Source organism: Mus caroli, chromosome 6 (assembly GCF_900094665.2).
Source record: "Mus caroli chromosome 6, CAROLI_EIJ_v1.1, whole genome shotgun sequence".
In the NCBI taxonomy this organism is placed as follows: Eukaryota; Metazoa; Chordata; class Mammalia; order Rodentia; family Muridae; genus Mus; species Mus caroli.
In genome coordinates, this window is record NC_034575.1 from 49,921,146 (window position 1) to 49,938,192 (window position 17,047).

Below are 17,047 nucleotides of genomic sequence, written 5' to 3' on the forward strand. Positions count from 1 at the left end.
GGCACGAATGACACTACGGCCAGGGTTCCCCCAGAGCTCTATCTCCCTGTCTCCAGGTTGGACCAAAGTGCCTACGTGGATTTGGAAAGAAATGCTGGAAGGTCTCTTGGGAACTGGGCTCTATAGTCTGCAGGGCGTTTGAGGGATGGACAAGCTATGTGCTGCGGAGGTAGGATAGGGATCAGTTTAGTTTGTGCCCCCAATGGAGATAACCTTTAGCATTGTTTTTAAAAGGATAGTCCTACGGCTATAGGATTATCCTAAGGATAGTCTTTCCCCTGGGCGCGGGGAGAGGTTGACTAAGAGACACTTGGGGGTTGGTGGTCTAACAAGGAAACGCCCTGCAGGGCCTGTGGGGGAAAACCGCTGTGGGAGTGGGGTTGCTGAAGTGGGCCCATCCGAGACCCCTGATGTTTGTTTTAAAGGCCCAGGCTCTGCAGTAGCTAGCTGACTGCTGGGAGCAGGATCATATTGTCAGCAAGAGCATGGCAGGTTTGGGGGGTTGAAGGGACCAGGCACCAGTTCGTGGAAGTAGATCTCCAGGAGCAAACACGCAGGAAGGATAGGGAGTGGAGCTTCAGTTCTAGGAACCCAGAGCCTTCTGGACCATCTTGGCATGAGAAGGGGTCTGGCTAATTCCTCAGTCCATTTCAGGGCTGCTGTGACTACTTTTCTTTACTCCAGGCTATATGTCCCATAATTCCCTCATGACCTAAAGAAAGAGAAATGGGCATCTGTTTGGATTTTTTTCTTTGGCAGCTCAGGTGCATTCCTGTGAGGGTATGTAGGAATTTAGAGCCCATACAGAGGACGTGGAAGGCAGTCTGCCCCCAGACTGCAGTTGGACTGAGGCAGGCCATTCAGAAGGTCAAGCTGCAGACTGGAGGGTGGCTGTGGGTTTGGGACAAGGGTACTTGTACTGTGATTGAGCCTTTTGGAGCCCAGGGATAGCAGGTAGCTCTTTGTTCAGGCCTTGAGATGCATCTGATATGGTGGCAGGTAAGGCTGGAGGAGCCCCCATTCCCAAGTGCAGGCCTAGGACTCCTGCTCCTCACTGACCTTGGAAAGAACAGGCAAAGGCCCCAGTCTGGACACAAGCCAAACTCGGAACACACAAATTAAAGACAGGACATGCTGGAGCCGGCCTTGAGCCAGATCTTCTGACCAATCCATCAACAAGTGTGTGTGGTGTGACCAGGAGTCAGATGTGGTCCTTCCTACTTTCTGCCATCAGCAGTGGTTCATGGGTGGTGGTACATCTGTGCTGAGATCCTCAAGGGTCTGTCTGTCTGTCTCTGTGTAGTGAGGAAACACGTCTGTGGTGAGCCTGGAGGAGGACCTTTTCCTGTACTTCCAAGACTGAGCCAGACTAAAGCTCGCATTCACATCCTGTGTGTGTGTGTGTGTGTGTGTGTTTCAGGCTCATGGGGGGCTGATTGGGGAAGCACTTTGGAGCTCTTGTTTTCTCACGTGGTCACCTCTCTGTCATGCTCCTACTTCTGGACATTCCTTTCTTCCATTTGTATTGAATGGTGACATGGACTCAGTGGATATTTATAGATCAGCACCCAGGTGAGAGTCTACAAAGGACAGTAGCTAGGGCCACAAGGCGGTTTTCTCACTGAGGAGGTGGTCTGGCAGGGATGTGTTCTGTTCATCGCTCAGGATTTTTGACCAAATGGCAGGACCCAGGGCACCCAGTGCAGAGGTTTGCCTAGGATCAGGAGTGCCATGCTTACCCGAGAGCCACTGGCTTTGGAGCTGACCCTGAGGTGACTGAAGGGCCCGAGAATGTGTGTGAGGAGAGCTGTGATGCCCCAGGCAAGAGAGGTGGGGGCCTTTTTACCCCCCCCCCCCCAGAAGGCAGAGAGGCCTCAGAAGCTTCCGGCCACCTCTGACTAGAAGGAGCTGGGCTTGTACGTCTGAATGGATTGGCCCTCACGCTCCAGCTGCCTGGGAACATGGAGGCAGGAAAACCCTTTGCTGTGATGTGTTTGTACTGAGCTCTGGATGCCGTCAGAAGCACACAATGATACCCACCCCCACACTGACACACAGAGGAGTGACACACAGCTGGGAAGGCATGTACGCGTCCCTTGACACCTGCCTGGGCGCCGGGATGAGAGAGGGAGGTAGGGAGCAACAGAAAGACATTCTCACGCAAGGTCTGGGAACACTTGGTCACAAAGCCAGCCTTAATGAAGGTTCAGGTGTGTGTATGTGTGGTGTGTGTGTGTATACACTGTGTTGCAGGAGCCTAGAACATGGGATGTGACTCCCCCCCCCCGCCCCCTCCCCCGTGAATCTAGTTAGTATTTTAGACTCTGTAGGCATTGCACTTGACTATAATGACTTTGTCCTGCAGAGGATGTATGAACAGAAACTAAACGTGATTATGTTTTAGCAAACATTGCAGACACCCAATATTTTGATTTCATGCAATTCATTCTTCAGGCAATTCAATTTTTAAAAAATTTCCTGGCTACTTAAAAAATGCACTGATTAGAAACTGTACTTGACTTTCTGGTTGTTCAAAAATTAGGAACAAAGTGAATCTGAGCAGCCAGAAAGATTCGCTAGCTCCCGGGATGGAAGGTTAGAGGTGAGAGGGTCTAAAAGGTTGAAGAGAAAGGATGTCTGATCTGGGGGCTCAAGGTGCCTGAGCACAAGCTGTTCCACTTGGTCTCCAAGAGGCATCTGTCTGTCAGTCCTGGGGGAAGTCTCCACTGTACTCAGAGGATGCCCCCACCCTTGCAGTGTCGCTGGAGCCAGCACACCTTAAATACCTCTGATGTTGTCTTAGCATGCTGATTCGTTCTTGAACCCCTTCTCCTGTTCCTCCTAAGAGGGAGACGACAACCCTAAATCTCACCTTGGGTCTCGCAGTAAACTTGGCAAGACCTCAACAGCCTTGTTCAGGGCTGGGCGCCAGAGGGTAGAGCGAGTAAGTGCACTGGTGGGCTTCCAGGAGGCAGTGTTCCAAGGCTAGGGTGGTCTCTCTCCTCCCAGCTCTCCTTGGATTCTGAGTAGTGCCTGGCTTCCTCCACTTTCTCCCTGGCAGATGGGCATGTGGCGTACTGGCTGAGAGTCCTGGCAGCCACTATGCACCTTGGAATCTCCTCACTGAGAACCTATGGCTCGCGTAGCAAGCTCACCCTCCCCTCTGCTTCTCTCTTGTCCTGCTGTCCTCCTGGGACCTTTCTTTCCTGACACATCTTCCAGGGATCCTTCGTTGTCATGTTGTCTCAGACCTCAGAATTCTGCCCACTTTCCATCAACCTAGTCCTTATCCCAAATGGCTCTCTGGTGGCTCCACTCAGTGGCCATGAAAATCTCTTCCCTTGGTGGGGGTGTAGCAATAGTTTCTCACTCAGTGCCATCCCCCTTTCCTGGCATAGCCCTTTAGTGTCCCTAGCTGTTAGACTGGCTCCAGCCTCCCCTACCTCCTCCTTGCCTCCTGCTGTTTTGCTCTAGAGGTGGCTCTATGGAGGGCATGTGTGGAACCCAGGTCTGTATGGAGAAGCGAGGGATGGACCCCTGATGTGCTCTGTCCTCTTTAGGTGCTCCTTAGGGCGAAGGAATTCAGGGTACAGGAAGGATGCAGAGAGATACCAGACTTCCACTGAAGGTCTGGAGGAGCTGAGGGAGGAGTTGTGAGTGGCCTGCAGCAGAAGCCACGCCCCCGCTGAGAGTGGAAGGTGGCCTCTGCTGGGTTTGGTGCAGTGAGGGTGCTGAAGGGTCTGCAGATCCCCCCTTCTTCTGACAAGGAATGTCTCGAGGTCTGTGAGTCACCGGTTCTTCAGTGCTGACTGGTGATGCAGCCTTGGCTCTCAGTTCCTGCTCAGCTCAGCTTCAGGACTGCTAGGGCCCAGGGAGGGCAGACTTTCTCTGGGTGGAGGGGTGGGCATGTTCTGGGGGTCTCCAACATTCCCCGCAGTCCAGTCCACATCCCATTCCTGCTTGGCACATCCCTAGGCTCTCTATCCCATGTAACCTTGCGGAACATCCTTCCTACTGGGATGCTTTCTGTGTCTTAGTTTCACAGTGATGAAGCAGCTTTTCAAGTTGATCTCAGGCAGGATGGAAATGTTCTGTTCATAACTGCTCTTCCTGAAGACGGGGCAGGTACAGGTAGGCCTGCATCTCTTTTGCACGGGCATGTGACAGCCAGGAGCAGAAGATCTTCACACCTCTGATGGTGTGAGAGGTCACATGGGGGGTTCAGCAGGCTCCTTTCCAAATGACAGAGCAGCAGAAGACGAGGGGGCATATACGGTTTGGAGCCACATTTTAGTTCTCTGGGATGCTCTCTGTGTGACCTTGGAGAAGTTGCACAGACTTTCTGGGCCTCTGTTGCCTCCCCTATAAAACGAGGTGAGTGTCAGGATCTCCTTCGTGTCAGTCAAGTTACAGGAGTTGATGGGTATTCAACTTGGAGGTGTGCACAGCACATACTGACCATTAGGAGATAAAGAGTAGCAGGCTGGCTGTGCCCAGTGAATGTGATACAGGGTGGAGGTGATAGTGCAGTGGCACAAGAGTCATGAGCACAGAGAGGGAGACACTTCACAGACGCCAGGCTGTGGCACATACTCGAAGTGCTGCCCATGGATCAGGCATGGCTGTCATTCCCACTTTGCAGACAACATGCAGAGGCTGAGCAGGAAGCTTAAGTACCTGGCCTGGGGTCAAGGCTAAAACCTACAGGGGAAACTTCCCACCTCAGTTCCACTAGGAGCTTGGAGGCAGAGCTTCCCTGTTCTCTGAGCCACCTGCCCGGCACAATTTGAACCCCAGAGAGAGAGCAGGGGGCATGCAGGGGAGTCAAGAAAGGGCCTGATGTCCCTCCTTAGGGTGGGGTGTTTGACAGATCTGTGGTGGCCTGACTTAGTCCATGACAGGGACACCTGCATCTCTAAGGAGTTGTGAGGCAGAGGTAGCCTAGGAAAAGAGGAGCATCAGTGTCACATCTTGGAAGGCACAGAACACTGGAACGCAAGCACCAGGGGCTGCTGGGAAAGGGTAGGGACTGGAAAGAAACACCCGGAAGAGCAGAGAGTGGTGCTATGTGAGGTCTCCAGAGACAGGAAGAGATGCCAGGGACTAGATGGGGCAGCAGTGGTATCCAGGCTCAGTGATCGCCCCACCTGAGATATTCACCTGTGTGCATTCATGGCTCCTGTGTCAGCACCATGGATATCTCCCTGAGTTATGATCTGTCTAGGAGACTGTACCATAGAACTGAGGGTTCCTGTACATATCCATGGAGGCAGGGCATGCGTGATGTGTCTGAGCTCATATCTTCACAGGAACATTTACTGTACATGGTTCGGGGACATATGAGGAGAGGGGAGGGAAGTTGACATCGCAGTTGATGCTTTCAAGTGGAAGCACTAGGATAAAGGTGCTTTAGTGTTTGTGGACCTGGCATGATTTTATGCTCCTTTGCTTTAAAAAGAGGTGCATGAAGAGAGAGAGAGAGACAGAGAGACAGAGAGACAGAGACAGAGAGACAGAGAGACAGAGAGACAGAGACAGAGAGACAGAGACAGACAGAGACAGAGACAGAGAGACAGACAGACAGAGACAGACAGACACACACACACAGAGAGACAGACAGACAGACACACACACACACACACACACACACAGAGAGAGAGAGAGAGAGAGAGAGAGAGAGGCTCCCTACCATCATGTTCCCGCCGCCAGAGGGAACCTTAGAGCTTCAGCTCTGTGTCCCTGTGTAAGTCCCAAGGTTCTCACACAGGTTAAAGCAGACCCACTGTAATCCATATGGCATCAGCTGAAGGGCCAGCCTGGCAGGGGTCCCAGGCTGCACTAGGCTGAGAGAGCCTGGGATGCAGAGGAAGTAGAAGGTATGTCTGGTCCTGAAGGGCTTCCCTGGGGGCCACAGCTCTGTTTTGGAGTCTTTAGATTACTCAAGGTGAAAGAGAGTAACCCCTGAGTTCAGAGGACATCCCATTCTTACTGGTTTTTCTGACCTGGACTAACTGGGAAAGATGGCCTCTAACTGAGGCCTGCTGAGGTCCCCAGAACTAGATAGTCTCCCATCCTAATCAAGCCTGAGGTCATTTCTGCAGACAGGGTCTGGGATCTCAGACTGGTACAGGCGAGAATACTTTTGAGGATCCACCAGTGTTACACCCACAGTGCCTGTACCCACTAGGAGTGGATGGGGTCTTGGGGGAGGTGCAGGCCCTTAAGCCTGTGTGCCTGACCCCTTTTCATTCCCCAGCTTCTCCCAATCTACTGAACCCTACCTTCTCCCTTCCCCCAGTACCTATCAGCTATCGGAGATCTCCTTACGATCTCCGAGTGAGTGAGCTGGAGAAGGGCACTCTTCTCTCTTTATCTTCTTATCGCTGGTTTTCTTCCTTATTTTGGATGTCTGTTTATTACCCGATTGAGCCAAAAAAATGTTGAAAGAGGGTGTTAAGGCCAAGCACTTGAGGCACAGAGGCATGGGAGGTAAAAGCTGGACCTACACGGTGCATGGGATATAGGGGCAGGCTTGTTTCACATTCTCGCAGCATCCATAGTGAACTGCTTTTTGTGTTAGCTGTGCTCTGAATTGGGCTACTTAATAATCCTTCCCACAGCAATGGAGCAATGACCACCATCGCTCTGAAGGGATGACAGCACTCTGCTTAGCAGGGGCAGTGTGTTGCTGCTGCAATGAGTAGCCTCATGTATGTTGCTCTCTGTCCAAGGGCAAACCTTTCCCAGTGCAGAGCTCCTTAGTGGCCAGGCATTTGTGTCAATGGTCAATTTTAGAAGCAGAGCAGGCTCAGGTGGAGTGTGAGCTCGGTCCCCATGGTTTCAATTATCTGCAGCTTCTCTGGTCCCTCCTTGGGTCCTGCTCCTCACACACCTGTCCTTGAGGTCCAGCAGCACTGTGATGTGACCACACCCTTTAGAAGTCAAAGTAGGGTGAGATGGGGTTAAAGGAGAATGTGCTTGTCCCAACTCTGCACTGAGAGCAAAGAGGCCCTTTCAGCGTGAACAGATGGTATAGAAGCTTGCTTCTCCATACCAGAGCTGTGTGGAGTTAGCTAGGTCACACAGGCTAGAGAGGCGTCTCGCTGTCCCAGCCCGCTCAGGGATGCTGGCTTCTATCCCATTGTCATCCTCTAACCCCCGGGACATTATTCAGTTTGCCATGGAAGAGGTGGGCCCTGTACTTAAGTAAAGCAGCAGACAAGACATGTGCCTGGAACAAGGGAGCCTGCTAAATGTCACTGCTAGGTGGGCATGCATATGCCAGCCAAAACGCTGCTTCTGTGTGGCAGCAGAGAATGCTGAGACGTGGAGACAGCTGGTCTATGCAGAGGAATAAGCTGCTCTGGAGTGCTCCAGTAGCCTGGTGGCTGAGCTGGCATGTACCCACCACATTCAGTGCCCTACTGTGGGAGCAGGGCAGATGGTGCTCAACTTGTGTTGGTGGGATGGAAGAGTGAAGGGGTGCAGGCCCCAAAGGTTAACCAGGACTGGAAGCCTGGACTGGGAACCCGCTGTAGGTGACACGGTGTGCTGTCTTTCCTTCCCTTCAGCGCTGCGTGAACAGTGGAGGGTGACGACTGACTCCCCAAGGCTGGGAGCAACAGCCAGAGACAGTGGCTGGGAAGCACCATGGCCAGAACCCTGCAGCTCTCCCTGACTGCTCTCCTCCTGCTGCCTGCGGTAAGGGCCCAGAGTCTGCCTCTACGACTGTACGGAGCCTCCCTCCACCTGGAGGACCAGTGACTTCTGAGTACTCTCAGCCAAGCCGACCCAAAGCTGGCATTTCTGCCAACAACCCTCCCCCGCCCCGGTCCCTCTCCACACACACCATGGAGTTGTTACAGAACTTGCAAATCTGTTCAGATGGTGACGTGTGCTATGGCACCTAGAGTTGCATGGTATCTGGCTAGCTCAGCCGTGCTCAGGGTCCCTGGTCAGGGCCACATGATGGTCTTCTGGTCCTCATGCCATGAGGCCCTCTGACACCTAAATTCAGAATCCTGTCCTCTGTTCGTATCTCTCTTGAGCAAGGGTGAAGATCAGGAGTGAGAGGAAGAGGGTTCCATTTAGCTCCATTTGGGCCAGGGCGAGGCTGTCCTCAGAGCCTGAGGTTCCCCTCCTACTCCTATTCCTTGCATATCAGGACATGCACATCTCACTCGCAGTGAGCAGGTGGGATTGGATCTGTCTTTGTACATGGCCCTTGGCAGTTCAGATTCCTTGCCAAGAGAATCATTCCTGACTTGGGGTTTGATAGACATGAACGTGAACATCATCTATCATGATAGCAGGGTATGGCTGTGAAGACCCTGGACCTGCTATGGGACCTGAGCTGAGCTTTGTACCTGTCTTTCCCCTTCTGAAATGGAGTGGAGAGGAGACCTGTGAATCCGACTGTTACCCTTTTGTCTGCTGTGGAAGGGCTTTTGTTAACAACGTAGTTCTCAGTTCATTAGCCCTCACCTCCCCATAAAGTGCAGCAGGAGCCAGAACATCAGATTCAAATCCTGTTACCCTGCCTACTAAGTCATGTGATTTGAAACAAGTTAAATAACATCTCGACTTGGTTACACGTTTGCAACAGTAAATGAAGTAAACAAAAATAGTTCCTCCTTCCTAGTGTTTATGAGTTTCTAGCATGGATGCACATACATACCCAGCCACTAGAGGGCAGTACATGCAATTGTTAATGTCACTATAGCATGGAGACTGTGGTTTAGGGGCCTGTGGGACTCACACATTGAGTTGGGGCCTGGGGACAGTCCACATGGCATCTGTTACATAGCAGATGTTGGTCTGTCACCCTCCTGCCACGCCCATCCCTAACACACTTCTCCTGAGTTGAAGCAGAGGGGCTGTGTCAGTGGGCTCCATGCCCTCTCATCGTCTGCTCTCCATATCCTACAGGCTATTGCTATGCACTCTGACTGCATCTTCAAGAAAGAGCAAGCCATGTGCCTGGAGAGGATCCAGAGGGCCAACGACCTGATGGGCCTAAATGAGTCTTCCCCAGGTGAGTGAGGCAGCGGACAGTCTTGGTGTCCTCAGCGTCCACAGGTTAGCCTTGCAAGAATGGTGGAAGGGTGTGCATCTCTGTAGAAAGCTCGCTGAGACCACAGTGCCCCATATCTGCAACTCTCCTTGTGCCAGTCTGAGCTGGGATGTTCTGGGTGGCTTAAAGTGGCTGCTGTTTTCTCCTGGGTCTGGTCTGGAGAGCAGCTGCCAGCACACTTGTTCCTAGGCCACCTGGGACCAGCCACAGCAGGAATGCAGCTGTTACGGTGGCTGGGCTACAGACTATCTGGCCAGCTGGAGGAAAGGCTGTGGGGTCATTTCCTACTTGCTGGCTCCAGCAGAAGCCAGGGTGGAAGGCAGCAGTCAACCCCAGGGCTTCCCCCAGTGTGGGGCTTCTATGGCAGCTGCTGTGTCAGATGCTGCATGTATGGTCCTATATACCTTTATTCTGTTCCTCCAAATGATTCCGAGGATTTCAGAAAGTACCTTCTAACAAGTTCATGTCCTGAGGGAGAGGCACAACTTCTGGTAAGATTCTAGGGATCTTCTTCCATCTGCCCCAGAAGGAGCAGGGGAGGTTGGGTGGGCATCTTGGTTATGCCATGCCTTTCTCCTGCTCTGGCCTGCAGAACAGGCTAAAGCTACCTAGTGGTGGGGCTCCAGGGCTCCACTACAGCCTTAGTGGTACACCTTTCTCTCTGGACTCAATAAACATCTGCCTGAAGACTTTATTAATCTACAGCCCAGTTAAACAGAATTCCTGCTGGGCCAGATTCGTGCCAGCAGCTTCTTCGCAAAGACTGACCAGGGGAAGGTGTTCCCAACCTAGCAGGGCTGCTTTGCTGCCAGACCAGAACTTTAGCCCATATCAACCAGGGAGACTGAGGAATGGGGTCAGATGGGTACACAGTGGGAGGAAACCCCAAAACTGTGCGAAGAATCTATGATCTAAGTGTCTTGTTTGTGTGGGTGGGAAACTAGGTCCTGAAGGCAATAGCTACCCAGTGCCTGTCTACCATGTGGGTAGACACCATAAAGCCTGCCTCCTGACATGGAGTTGTTGGTTCCAAATGGTGGCTCTTAGAGGGGGAGGGGAGAGAGATGAGGGCTTACTGTGTGAGGCTGTGCTCAGTGTAATTACACTCCTCAGCTGAACTCTGGTCCAAAGGAGCTGACAGGACAGGCTTGCTCGTAGGGCGTTCTTGTCTGAAGGCTAAAGCTAAAGAAGACAGGTATGAGCATAGCCCTAAGGAAAGGATAGGCAGATGCTAGTGGGAGGGGCTCCCCTGGTAGCTTCAGAGAAGAGGTAAGGACTGGGAGGAGCAGGTGGGGCTTGAATAGCCTAGAATACCCAGAGGACCTTTTAGGAGACCATCCACAAACCACAGTGCAGATTAACCCAGAATCTTGGCTTGGCATAGTTACCTGATATTCAGCAGCTCCCAGGAGGCTCTGGTGAGACGCTAGAGCCATGAAAGCCAATCCAAGAGAGGGGTGGACGTTGGACTTCAGGTGAGCCGGGAGCAGAGGAGAACACTGAAGGTGCAGGGCATGTGTAATCACTCCTACTTCATAGACGAAGAAATGGGTGTAAAGAGAGCCTGCACCTTACTTCAGACTGTAGCTCATTGTGACCAGAGCCTGAATTTAGGCAGTTGATGTCCTCAGTCACTAGAATGTACCGCCTTAGGACAGCGCACCCTGAAGCCTAGCATGATTTCTACGTCACCTTTGAAGACATGTGCTGCCTTAATTTTCTTGGGCGAAATGGAGAGGAGAGTGATGCCTAGCAGCTGCAGTCTACAGGAAGCTGTAGAGGCTTGAGGACTTCAGGGTCACTACATCTGTGAGGCTCCACATAGTGCAGAAAGCTCCAGGCGTCCCACCTTCTTGCTAGGTCAGAGGTAGATGCCATTTGGAACCGCCTGGAAGGGCTTTCTGAAAGAGAAGAGAGAGCTGAGAACCAGCTCTGGTTTCAGAGAGCTGAGGAGAGGAGGGAGGGTGAGAGATGGAACCTAGGCAGGGGGAGCCTAACTTATCCAGGTGAGCGCTGTGGGCTAGCACTTACAGAGCAGGCTCTAGCAGGGCAGACATGTGTCCTCAGCGTTCATACGTGTACTCAGCTTGCCAGCCTAAGTGAACAGTGGTGGGCGTTTCCTTCCACCTGAGGGCACCCACTTGGAGTTCCTTTCTTGCTTCTTTGCCCATCACCTTGAAGCCCACACCAGGGTGGTAGAGCCTGTGTGTACTATGGGATAGGTCCAGAGGTACCAGCTCCCCCAGGCCACTCCAATCCTGCAACTGGAGAGGCAAAGTCTTTCTGCTAACAGATTTCTTCCCTGCTGAACGCATAAGCAGGAGAGAAGTTTGTGGAGGAGAAGGTCTTAGGTCTGTGTTCAAGAGAGGCCTGCACTGATCAGAGCAGAGCCCCATTAAGGCAAAGGGTGCTTGCATAAGTGCTTCAGTGGTGGAAGGTTCTACTGAGGAAGGGCAAGGGCAGAGGAATGGAGTCCCTGGGGAAGGCCATGCTGAGTGTAGCATCCCTCAAGTCCCTGTCTGAAAGTCCCATGGTATGATCTACAGAAACAGGCATCTGGGCAGGCAGGCTCTGGGCACCTTGCCAAGGTTCAGGGTTTAGGACAGCTAAACCCCGTTGTCAGCCCCCAAGGGAGAGCCTTCATGTCTTCTGAGCCTCATATGAGGCTCACGCCTGCCTTTAAGAATGTCTTCACCTGGGTCTTTGAACTAAACAATCTTGTGTCCCTAAAGCAGGGCCCATCTCACTGTACTGTGCCATGCCATTGAAGTCCTTAGGTACACTTTAAGGTGTCTGTCAATGAACAGTCCTTCAGCACACACAGCCAAGGTCAGAAACATCTGGACTCAGATTCCAAGGAGGTATGTCCTCAGAGCCTGCCTCTGGCTGACTGTAAAGTTTATACAAGTTTAATCACCCTAGAGAAGAAGCACCCCTACTGCTGGGCCCAGGCGATGTCGGGTGTGAGAGATAAGGCCAAGGAGCAGGTGAATCGGCCCAAGATCTCATTATATTTGGAAGTGACACAGGATTAAGAGCTGAGCTGTGTTGTTAGCCTTGGTTGGGGAGAGCAGGGAATCAGTCAACTGTACTCTCCCCTTGCCTCTCCAACTATGTTGTCCCTGAGCAGTTACCAGCACAGACAGCACCAGAAAGTAGTGACAACTCGGAGACACATTTGAAAATGAAGAAGAAAGCCTGCCAGTTTGCTTCCGTGCCTGCCCGGGACTGTAAACACAGCGCAGCTTTCATGCATATGCACACACAGCCATTCGGCAGCTTCTCAGTGTCAGGGCCAGCTGAGAATGGTGGGGTTGGGCAGGCTCTGAGACCACCACACAGCTCAAGAATACAGACCTCGGTGGCTGGGTCCGCACTTTGTGCAGTCGAGAGACTGTAAACAGGAGACGTGAGTGTAAGTGACGTGGAACAATGCTTTATCCTGTGAAATAATGATAAAAGTGCAGTTCACTAGATTTGAGGACCAAGACTGTCAGTTATTTTACACCATACGTAAATGTGCTTTTTCACATGACTGGCAATGAGGTAGTGTTCCCACCAGCATCCACACAAACAGGCTGCTGGTGGGGATGTCTCAGCTCTAGTATAGGTTAGGAGACAGCCATGGCATATCTAGTAAGCTGAGTCTGTTGTAGTAAAAGCTTGGGGATTTTTGGAAGCAAGGACCGCATGTGACACTGTGTGGTGGTACCCATATTCTCTCACCTCCCTGTCTTCAGGGTTGGAGATGCCACCCCGTTGTCTTGGGCATGGGTTGCAGGGGTTTCTTGGGAGGAGGATCAGGGATGGAGGTTTATTTCATTTCTCATTCCAAATCCCTGGATCCCACATGGGCCCTGAGCCCATATCCGAGCCTGGCTCTGCCACATGACATATGAAGCAGTTTGAGCCAGAGGTGCTGTCACTAACAAGTCACATGCAGAGTCTCAGCCAGCTCTGGGTGGGTGCCCAGAACTCCCGACTGGGGAGTTCCCTTTCTGCTGCACTGCCTGTGCCCTTGGAGGAGGAAGAGGAGAAGGAGTTGGGGCTGGTCTATGCACAACAGGCCGTGTAGGCTCATTCTTTGATCCTTCCATCTGGATCAGGGCTTGTTTGTCTAGACTGTAGCCAGTAGGGCCTTGGACTGTGAGCCTGGGGACCTTCCTGTGTCCAGGAAGAGCTGGTCTTGCTAGGCTGCAGTACAGGCCACGTGCTGAGATCGATGAGCAAGGTCTGAAGTATTGTGGCCGGTCAGGAGCTAGGTCTTCATGCTGCCTTTCTAGACTTGTCCTAGAGAGCGTTCACGTGCCTTGACCAGCTCCCCACCCCCATTGGCCTCCTAGCTGCTCCAACACTGACCAGGACCAACCACGAGAGACCCTTGCTCTGAGAATCTTACCCTACGTAGGGTTCATAGGAACCTGACTGAGGGGTTTTCTAATACTCATATTTTCCAGAGCTGGTCCTGTCAGAACTCAAGCCTGTGTCAGACTCTCGTGACGGTTTGTTAAGACTTTTGGGTGGTCCCAGGGTATCTCGTACCTAGGTCTGAGTGGGGCCTGAGTGTCTGCAGTCCGGGAGGCTACCAGTTGTGTTTCTGGCTTCCGGTCACACTTAGGAGACCTGCTGCCTTCAGCTCTGCTTCTTCTCTCCCATCCTCAGAGGGGGAGGGGGAGGGGGAGGGCTGCTCATTCAATGAAACAGGAAACCTTGACTGTCAAGTGAATTTCAGGAAATTGAGTTGTTTTTCACTTTCAAATTGTGTGCACAAATGAAGGCCTTTCTTTAAGAAAGCCTGAATATCCCTGGATGGGTCCTGAAAGGAAGGGAGGATCTTGGCTTTGTCTGTCACTCTGGTGTCTCTGGGCTCAAGAGTTTTGAACTCTATGTGGAACTGGACAGAAATATCACCATGACAACCTCTGATTAGCTCTTCATTCTGTATCCTTCAAAGACTAATGGCTCATGCATTCTCTCTCAGCTCTATTCCTGAGTATATTCTGTGCCCCCAACCCCCCTTTTCCCCACCCCCTGCTGTCACACGAGTCACTGCTGCTTGGCATAGAGTGTCAGGGGGAATGTGGGCACAATCCTCAAACTGTGCAGTAGTGCTCCCTGGCCCATGGTGCCCTCATTTCTCAGTGGGGTTTGTGTAGATGGAGCTGGGAGAGTTAGGGGTGGGGCTGGAGTAGAACTGCAGGGGAGAGGGGTTAGGGTGGGGGAGGAATCAAGTGAAGCTAGCTCTAAAGAAACAAGGCCTGCCTTAGAGGAGGACAGGGAGGAGGGTGTTTGAGCATCTTCTCTCTGGAACTGGCGTACCTGGCTGCTGTGTCCTGCTTTTCTTCTGCCGTCTTGTTTGCCAGCTCCATTTCTAAGCCTTGGCGTTCTTGTGTGTTCTGTGAACTCATTCTCTCACTGGATAATCATCTACCTACCCTGACCACCTCACCCATCCTTGTCTGGTTTAATTTTGGCTCTTACTACCATCTCAATCCAGCATATGTGAGACCAAACATGATTCTCAACTTGTCTAAATTCTCACCATTTGACTGCTAACTGGTCTTTTTATTGTGGTTGTCTAACCAGCCGCCTACCTTTCTACTTACCATCTACCCACCCATTGCCCACATATCCATTTACCTATCTATACATTCAAACATCCATCCATCCATCTATCCATCCATCCATCCATCCATCCATCCATCCATCCATCCATCCATCCGTCTATCCATCCATCTTCCCACCCATTTATATCTTCATCAGTCCATACAGGTGCCCAAGTCAGAAGCCAGCACGACATCCATCACACTTTCTTACCGCCTTTGTATGTGAGTCAGTGAAGCACAGGGTATACTGCAGTTATGAGCCAACTTACAACTCCAGAGTGACTTTTTTTTTTCGCTTATACAAGTCATAGATTGCTATGTTAGCTGTAGTGAAGAGTTGGAATTTAGCTTTGCCTGGACATTAAGAGACCCAGGTTCCCTGCTGGAACACTGATACCCTTTGTATGTGGTCTCGAGGATGCTACTGAGAAGGAAGAGATAGAAAGATAGAGGTCCCTGAGGGTAGCATTAGAGACTAGGTCACCTCTTTGATATCCTTTCCAAGGGCTTAGAGTTCAGGGGAGTAGTCACATGAGTGACATGGGTGAGTACCAGTCATCTGTGGCACACTCCAGCTCTGTCCTTCATGCCCCGCTGTTCCTGTCTCCAAACTGTCCTACATAGTCCTATCTATCTTTGCTGCCATTACTCTGAATCAAGCCCTTTCATCCTCCCTGGGATACTACCATACGCTGGCATGGCCTTCTGTCTCACTCTTGCTTATCTCTCTGAACCACGAACCTGAATACTTGGTCTGTCTGTCTGTCTGTCTGTCTGGATCTCTGCCCTCTATGGCAGGCAAAGAAAGGTCTTCTGTTACTATCTAGAGATAAATGTTAACTCTCTGCTCCCTAAACCTGCAAATGTTACCTTTCCTGACAGGGTTTTAGTGTGAGTTCTGATGATAGGGAGAGGGTCCTGGGCTGCTTGGGTGAATGTGGTATGAAGTCATTAGCATCTTTAAAAGTGAGAGAAGACAGGAGAGCTAAAGAGGCTTAGGATGCCAGGCTGCTAATTTTGAAGCTGGAGGAAGGGACCATAAACCAAAGAACACTGGCGACCACTTGAATTTAGGATTGTCGAGGAAAGGCTCCTTCCCACAAGCCTCCAGCAGTCTTGCTGATGCTCAGTTTTAACTAGGTGAGACTCATTTTAGGCCCCTGACCTCCAGCATGGTATGACAGTAACTTGTGCTACCCAAAAACACTGAGTTGCTTCATAACCCCCCATCCCCAGTAGGAAATGAGCCTACACCTCACCCAGCAGAGCACTCCTAACCACTGTGAGCTCCGTGAGGCCCAGATTGACTGCTTTTACATCACTCTGCCCTGCAGGACTCATTCACCGAATCTCTTGAATTAATGAATTAGTGAGAAAATGAGAAGGCAAAGTAGAAGGGAGAGAGAGAGAAGGGGAGAGGAGAGGGAAGCTTAGGCATTGTGAAGGCTTCTGCTGCCACTAAAATTAACTGCGCTGCACTGTGGAAACTGCATGCATTTTGTGTGCGTGGTGGGGACATAGGTTTCTGTCCTCAGCTAGAAAACCTCAAGGCCCTCTTGTGAGCCTGCCTTCTGCCCCAAGTCCAAAGGTGGTCAGTCGTTGTGAGTGAGGTCTTTATAGGTTCTGGGGTCATAGGGATCTTGTTCTGGGCTTTCTTTCTATCCTGGCCTTGTGAGAAGACAAAACTGGCAACAGAGAGAAGGACTGGGAGAGTTTCCAGGCTTGTGACAGGTAGATCATTGGGAATTTCAGACAAGGAACTAGACAGAGGAGCCAGAAAGTAGTCCCAGTGGCATTTGCTATTCCTAAGACACCAGCAAGTCCCGTTAGCCCACAGTTCCTGATTTCAGCTCTGACAAATCCAAGTTGGGGTACCAACAGATACTCAGCCCTTGTTCTGACACTAACCTGTGAATTACAGCCTAGAAGACCACAACATAAATCTGGTGTCTCCTAGGCAGGTTCAGAACGGGGGCCCTGCCTTTCCTCCAACCTTGTCCTCTTATAACTTCTTGTGCATCTAACACAGGAAAGGCATGCAAAACTCTTATTAAGGACGTGCGTTATTTTCCCCTGCCTCTACCTCTGATCCGCAGCTCTGGATCCTGGCTGCTGCCACTCCCTGCCCCCCAGCCCTCACATTCATGCCCTCTCACCCCAGCATTGTCAGCTGGAATAGCAGCTGCTTGTGCCAGGGCCTAATGTTCCACATTACGGGAACATCTGCTGGCCAAGGATTCTGGGGTATGGGCCAGACATGGTCATACTCCATGGGCATTTCACAGTCAGCATGGGCCATGGCAGCCAAAGATGTACTGTTGGGTCTCTTTCAAGGACATGATGTCACGGTGCTGTGCTGGCAAGACAT

At 51.5% G+C, this 17,047-nt stretch overlaps 1 protein-coding gene across 5 annotated transcripts in view; it reads left to right on the forward strand.

The window, feature by feature from the left end:
* Positions 1 to 17,047, forward strand: part of Adcyap1r1 (ADCYAP receptor type I) — a 49,877-nt gene that overhangs the window by 743 nt on the left and 32,087 nt on the right. For all 5 annotated transcript variants that reach the window (XM_029478653.1, XM_029478654.1, XM_021164754.2 and 2 more), the window contains exons 2-3: positions 7,572 to 7,701; positions 8,929 to 9,034. In XM_029478653.1, coding sequence (XP_029334513.1) covers positions 7,651 to 7,701; positions 8,929 to 9,034 — 157 coding nt within the window. In that variant the 5' untranslated portion in view covers positions 7,572 to 7,650. The remainder of the gene's footprint in view (positions 1 to 7,571; positions 7,702 to 8,928; positions 9,035 to 17,047) is intronic.